The following is a 7,009-nucleotide window of genomic DNA, read 5'->3' as shown; positions in this document are numbered from 1 at the left end:
AACTAAACATAAAATAGTGGCTCGATTGAATCAAAGGTAAGAGTAAATGTTGAACTGTATAATGGATCAGGTTTGTATGAATTTATTTAGAAGACTTTTGAAGTTTATTTCAGTAAACGTTCAGTTTCGTCAAGGTATGATAGATTTGGGCTCCCTGAACACGATCCAATCGACATAATTGAGTTTTAGTGAATTCCCTGCCAACAAATAAAATTGTAAATTTCTGGTATAAGTGGAATTGAAGTATCATAAGCAACCATGCGTGCGTTCTTATTTTTGCTACCCCAACAAATAAACGTGGGTGCGCATGGTTGCTTAGAGTGGTTCCATATCATTTATTCCCGAAATTTATAATTTTATTCATTGATAGTGAATTCAATAAAATTCAATTTAGTCGATGCTTCAACATGCTCCATGCTGAGGGAGCCCAAGTCTATCATACCTTGACGAAACTAAAGCGTTTACTGCCATCAAATTAACAAATTTCGAGATGTGTCATACCAAAAGATGTAATATTGTGATAAATCAACACAATATTTTGGCATGCACTTTCGATAAAGTAAATGAAACAGTTTTAATCTGCATGAAAATTTTTAATTTTTGACATAAAACCAAAATCTCATTTAGATAATAAAAAAATTCAAATTATCACGTCGACTAAAACAGTTTTTTGTGTTAATTTTTTTCCTTTCCTCCAATTTTGGATATCTAAAAAGATTTGAATAATAACTGCAAACTGCGTGCATGTATATCAAAAAAAAATATTCTGGGAATTTTAAAATTGTAGCAAAACTTGAGCTGATTTTTTTTAACGTATAAAGATGGTCCTTTTTACTCCTTTATAGCAAGCAATTTTCCTTTTCTGGGCCAGCATTCTAATCAAACTTTCTTCCACCTATAAAGATTTCATGGGAGTCTACGACGCTTGGATTCTGGTACACGGAACTACTGGAGCGAAATCAACAGTTTAGAGTTTGGATCAACAACGATCGTCCCAAGGTGGGTCATTTAATCGTTGGAAGCACGTACTATTTATGTTTATTTTTTTGTAGGTATTCTGGATGACGGGATTCTTTAACACACAAGGATTTTTAACTGCAATGAGACAGGAAGTAACACGTGCTCACAAAGGTTGGGCGCTGGATTCGGTAGTGCTGCAGAACCAGATAACCCGTTACAACAAGGAGGACATCCACGACGCCCCCCAGGAAGGCGTTTACGTGAGTGGTCTGTTCTTGGAGGGTAAGTTTGTATCGGATTGCGTTCAAAGTTGTGCCTGCTAAAACTTGAGATAAAAATTCAGGAGCTTCGTTGGACCGCCGCAGTGGCAAGCTGATCGAGTCCAAGGCCAAGATTCTGTACGAGCAGATGCCGGTGATTTACATCTACGCGATCAACACCACCGCCGGCAAGGATCCGAGGCTGTACGAGTGTCCGATCTACCGCAAGCCGCAGCGAACCGACCAGAAGTACGTTGGGTCCATCGACTTCGAGACGGATTTCAACCCGCGGCACTGGACACTGCGCGGTGTGGCACTGCTCTGTGATATCAAATAATGGGTTGATTTTAATAAAGAACATGCACTTGTTTCTCTATATTGTACTTTTTTTGCACACAAAAAAGCACCAAGACTTGTTGTGTTTGAACTTGTAGATACCAAACAAATAAACAGAAAAGATTTATAAACAAAATATAACCTGTAGTCAAAATAAAATGATTCGCGGGGAAAATTAACCACCCCGTACAAAAATGTATTACCGTCGTGTTGTGTTGTTAACAATCAAAACATGAAAGAAAGTCCTGTTAAATCAATTTAATTGTAATGCATTTGAGCAATTCTCTACGAAATCGGTCTTTTTGGCTTCCTCTCCGAGGAATGCCTTATAAAATCACTTGAAAATTGGCCAAAAAATGTCACTGCGATTTCTCGGAAATGGCTGAACGGATTTGGACACTTCCGGTTGCATTCGATCCCTCTTAGCTTCCGATAAGTCGCTATTGAAAATCTTCCCCGTAGCCCTTTCCTGTCAAAAGATATTTACGAAAAACGATTTGCAAAACTAAAATGGAAAAACAAAAAACGATGAAAAATTTTCAAAATTGCTTCATTTTTGCACAACTAGGTAGTCTGGAATGTCCTCCATCCACGGCTGAAACGGGACAAAAATCCATTGAAATTTGCCAAAGTTACAGCCACTTTAAGAAAACTGTTTGCATTCAGCCGCCTCCAAATCGACTAAAACGTGGCCAAAATTAACCAAAATTTCGGCATGTTGCACATTTTTGTAAAGCTTTTTCAAAACCCAATCCAATGAGATACATATCTCGACGAATTATTAGGCTTAGTCGCTAATATCTGCACTAAACTGCTATTTTTGACGATACCAATGCATTATCACATGCTGGTTCGCCCATCCGGCTAAAAAACCCAGAACTATTATACTTCACTCGAAAGCATTTTTCATCGTGCTTCGAATGTCATTTTAGGAAATAAAATTCCCTTTGTGAATCGCGTTCAGCATGCTAAGATTCTGTCGTCCCTAAATCAGGACCAGAATAGCCTCAAAAACGTCTTCGCCAAGCCAAGACAAGTCAAGTCATTTCGGGAACTGACAATATGTAATGTGTTCTTAGATACCTATCCATGAGCCATCGATCGACTCCGTTAGCGATACACTTTTTACCCTTTCTTAAATTTTCGCTTTAGCTGTAGAAGGTGAGAGCGGAATGCAAGGCGAGAGAAGGAGAGAGTTTACGGAAATTTTGACTCGTTCGAGCACTGCATAGGGACGTGGCGTTACATCGTGCTGCCATCTGGTTTTTTTAAGTGCAAAAGTGCTGAGTCATCGTCTAAAAATAGACGGCGTCCTATCTCGCCCAGCAAAATGAAGTCGATAAAGTAGTCGGTTTCGATAAGAAAAAGTGGAAAACGTGGTCTAAAAATAGTGACGCCATCCCCCTATGCCGTCACGGTGTAAAAACTCGCGTGCATTGCTTACATGGATTTTCGTCGACGAACATGGGCGTATTTTACTTCTACTCGGATTGAATAGCATTCGATTTAGTAAGTCTCTAGACTATATACTAAGTATTCTGCTTTCAGTCAAAAAGGATCGCAAAGTTATTATTTTAAATTGTTTTAAAAATCCATTTTAAATCCTTTGCGGTCGTACAAAGGGTCATTGTACCCAGAAAATTAAGCTTTATCATTGTGAACAATAATATTACCAATTTAGTTGAATTTTAGAACTCAATCAACGAATCGCCTCTATATATACATGTACATTCTCAATACATTTATTTGTGTATGAACCGAGAAGAGGAAGCCCCCATTCACCTAGGTGGATTAAGTAACGTTTTTATTTAGATTTTTATTTTTTTATTTTTTTATCCGACTGAAACTTTTTTGGTGCCCAAAGAAGCTATTTTGCATCATTAGTTTGTCCATTTAATTTTCCATACAAATTTGGAAGCTGTCCATACAAAAATGATATATGAAAATAAAAAAATCTGTATCTTTTGAAGGAGGTATGGATAAGGACTACACTGAAAAAAAATTATACACGATAAAAAAAATGGTAATTTTTAACTTTACTTTTTGCCTCTAAAACTTGATTTGCAAAAAATACTATTTTTTTATTTTTTTAAATTTGTTTTAGGGGACATCAAATGCCAACTTTTTAGAAATTTCGAGGTTGTGCAAAAAATCTTTGATCGAGTTATGAATTTTTGAATCAATACTATTTTTTTCAAAAAATCAAAATATTGGTCGCAAAAAATTTTCAACTTCATTTTTTGATGAAAAATTAAAATTGCAAATTTTTCGATCTCTTCGAAAACAATATTTTATTTCTTTAAAACATGACAAACATTTCAAAAGGGCGTAATATTGAATGTTTAACCCTTTTGAAATGTTAGTCTTGATTAAAAAAATGCTCAGTTTTGAAATAAAGAAAGTAATTAATTTGAGTATCACTTGAGACAAGTGTAAGTTTATTTAAAAGCCTTAAATATAATTTATTAAGAAAAACTTAAAATCATCAAAATAAAGTTGGTGAGAGTCAGAATGCGGCTCCTGTAAGAGCCGTGGTGAACTACAGTCTAAGTTCAGGCTTATTCTTACAAGTGGCAATAGACTCACAGAAAAAAATAATGTAAATTTGGAAGCTTTAATTTTGGAAGGTTGAATATTACCTCTTTTATGGTTGAAGGTACCTGGTTGGTTGTTGGGATTTGGGATGCTCCGGATACCGGGGCTTCCGCGCGGCCACTCCTGTGGCAGGCGGTCCTTAAGGTTGACGGCCGGAACCGGGACGGGATGGAGTACTCCGGCGGTCGTTCCTGGCACGACTTCAGGCGCTTGTCGGATGGCTTTGGAACCCGTCTTTGAGATGGTCACGGGTTTCGCGGGTTATGGCCTATAGGCCGAAATGACACACACGCGCGTTGGGTTGAAACCACTTTTATTTAGAGCAAAACTATTTATTAAAAACCAAACTAATTGAACTTAACTTTATTTAATTTCTTAAGTAAAACACAGCTTGTTAAAATGGTGTCGAGGAAGGTTTTGCGTGCGGGTCTTCGCGGAGTGAAGCGCTGAAGCGTACTGTCGCGCAAACTGGATCGCAGAATCCTCGAAGGCTCACCAGCGGAGATCGCGGTCCAGTTTCTCTCTCACCTCTTCTCTCGCGGCCTTCGCGGCGAAATGGCGATCAGAGGGATTTGCCGTTCGCGGTTTAGAATTCTCGGTCAACACGGTCCGAGGGGTTTAAAGAATCCGAACAATGTAATTTTACCTCAATTTAGACTGAAAAAGTGACATTACAACAGAAAAGTGGTAAAATTACACATTTCCAGAGGTAAAATTACACCTTTTTCTGACATAAAAGATGTACCCCTTCCCAGATGTAATATTACCATGATTTTTTTTTCTGTGTGCGAGATGGCGTTAGTGTAGAACCCGCCATGTTTTTACGCACGATTTTCAAATTATTTTGTTCTAGCTACGTCTGTTATCTGTGATAATATTGGCAATTTATGTTTAATTTTTCGTTAACTTATTTAAAATTATCCTTTCATTGGTTCTCGGGCAACGATTTAGCGGTGATAAACTTTGTGACAATAGAAATTGCTCTTTTCCGATTTCCCAACTCAAATAGAAAGTTTTCCTTGCAGAAAAGTTTCAAATGTTCCTGGATGGCCACAGGTCTCAAATATATTTATTCATAAATCATCAACCCAAATGAAAATTGACACTCGAAATCGCTCGCTTTCGGGAGAGTGGTCCAACACACCAATCCGAACACAGTCCACGACAATGTTCTTTCGGAGCGGGCTGAATTATATTTTCCCATTATTTGTCGAAAACAGTCAAACGGGCGGAAAATTGGCACCTGACGAGGGGCTCTCTCGGTAAATAAATTTACATGCCTCTCAGGTGGAACGGAAGAAAGAAGTCTTTGTAGCGAATTGCGAAGGTGACGAATGGTGGAGGATTTGAACGGGAAGTTGAAGAGTGCGGAGTCCCTGTTGATTTATAATTTTTTTCGATGAACCGAGTTGTGAAAAGGGAGTAGTTCAGAGAAGATACAAATTTTAAAGAAGAAGGAGAGTTGTAATCTGCCCATAATTGAAAATTCGGCTATTATGCCAAATCAAGTAATCCGAGAAAAACGCGTTTTAGTGTTTGTCACAAAATCTCAGTCAAGGCAATTTCCCATAAGAGTGGCATATTAGCCGTTTGGTTTTTCGCATCGGCAGCCAAGTCTAAACACTATTTCAGTGAAATTCAAGTTCCAGGAGATGCGTTGGAACATCCTCTACCACCTGGTGCTAATATCTCGTTTTTGCCAAAAGTGGATATTAGCCGTTTTTTCAATGGTGGGCAGTAATATATACTATAATAATTTAAGATATTTTTTTTCTTGAACAGTTTAAAATGTTAAAAAAAAAATATTTTGAGTCCACGTAGTTTATGGAAGTGCCCTTTTTATACTAAACTGAATAACTGTAAAATGAATGAATATGAAATGAATATGAAATGAATATGAAATGAATATGAAATGAATATGAAATGAATATGAAATGAATATGAAATGAATATGAAATGAATATGAAATGAATATGAAATGAATATGAAATGAATATGAAATGAATATGAAATGAATATGAAATGAATATGAAATGAATATAGAAATGAATATGACATGAATATGACATGAATATGAAATGAGTATGAATTCATTTTGTACAACTTACAGAGAAATTGTAATAATAGCTAATTGAATCACTGTTATTAAAAGGTAAACCATTCGTTTAAAATCTGCAAGTAACCCTCATGACGTCTCAACGCTTTTCGAAAAATCGATGCTCAAAAAGCCAAACCGTCAATCGAAATGTGTTTTGACACATGACCGATTTTCGGGCTTCTCATCTGGCTTCCCCGAACTCAATCAACCATAAAAATCCCTCCACTTGTCCGACGGGGAAAAACCTGGGACTTTCACCAGCCGTGGCAAATGGAAAGCGTTTTTCCTCGGAAAATAAGAGAAGAACGTGAGAAAAAAGTGTGAAAATGTTATTTTCTCGAACCTTCGGATGATTTTTCGACTTTGTTCCCGAGGCCCCGTGGAACGCACACTTCCTCCCAAATGGTGGGCGTAGATTTGCGGCCAAATTGTGGCGAACCGTGAAATGTTGAGGGGAGCGGGGGGACGGAAAATGTGTTGTTGACAGTGGAAATTGGAGCACAAATAAGGATTGCGGGGGAAAAACATAGGAAAATAGGTTAGGCTTTTTCTGTTAAGTCTAAAAATTCACTTTAGAGAACTAAAAGAATTTTTCATAATATTCTTTGTAAAGCAAGAAATTTGTCCAAACAGAACACAAAAAGCAAAACAAATAAAAGAACACAAAGAATCTAGAAAACGGGAAATGTGGTCGATCGAATCCCATTTTTGTTTCCACTTGAGTGAATTTCCTCAAGTCCCGAGAAATCGGAGAACCTGC

The 7,009-nt window shown here is 37.4% G+C and overlaps 1 protein-coding gene across 3 annotated transcripts in view; it reads left to right on the top strand.

Annotated features, from left to right (window-relative positions):
* LOC120420376 (dynein axonemal heavy chain 5-like) overlaps positions 1-1,699 on the top strand; it is a 19,904-nt gene extending 18,205 nt beyond the window's left edge. For 2 of the 3 annotated variants that reach the window (XM_052707784.1, XM_052707783.1), the window contains 3 exons: positions 904-999; positions 1,053-1,242; positions 1,304-1,699. In XM_052707784.1, the coding sequence (XP_052563744.1) occupies positions 904-999; positions 1,053-1,242; positions 1,304-1,557 (540 nt within the window). In that variant the 3' untranslated portion in view covers positions 1,558-1,699. Of the gene's footprint in view, positions 1-36; positions 1,000-1,052; positions 1,243-1,303 lie in introns of those variants that run through there. The other variant, XM_052707785.1, reaches the window with a different exon arrangement.
* The last annotated feature ends 5,310 nt before the right edge of the window (positions 1,700-7,009 follow it).

Source organism: Culex pipiens, chromosome 2 (genome assembly GCF_016801865.2).
Source record: "Culex pipiens pallens isolate TS chromosome 2, TS_CPP_V2, whole genome shotgun sequence".
Taxonomy (NCBI): Eukaryota; Metazoa; Arthropoda; class Insecta; order Diptera; family Culicidae; genus Culex; species Culex pipiens.
Note: the sequence above shows the minus strand (reverse complement) of the source record. Positions and strands in the feature narration are given on the sequence as shown.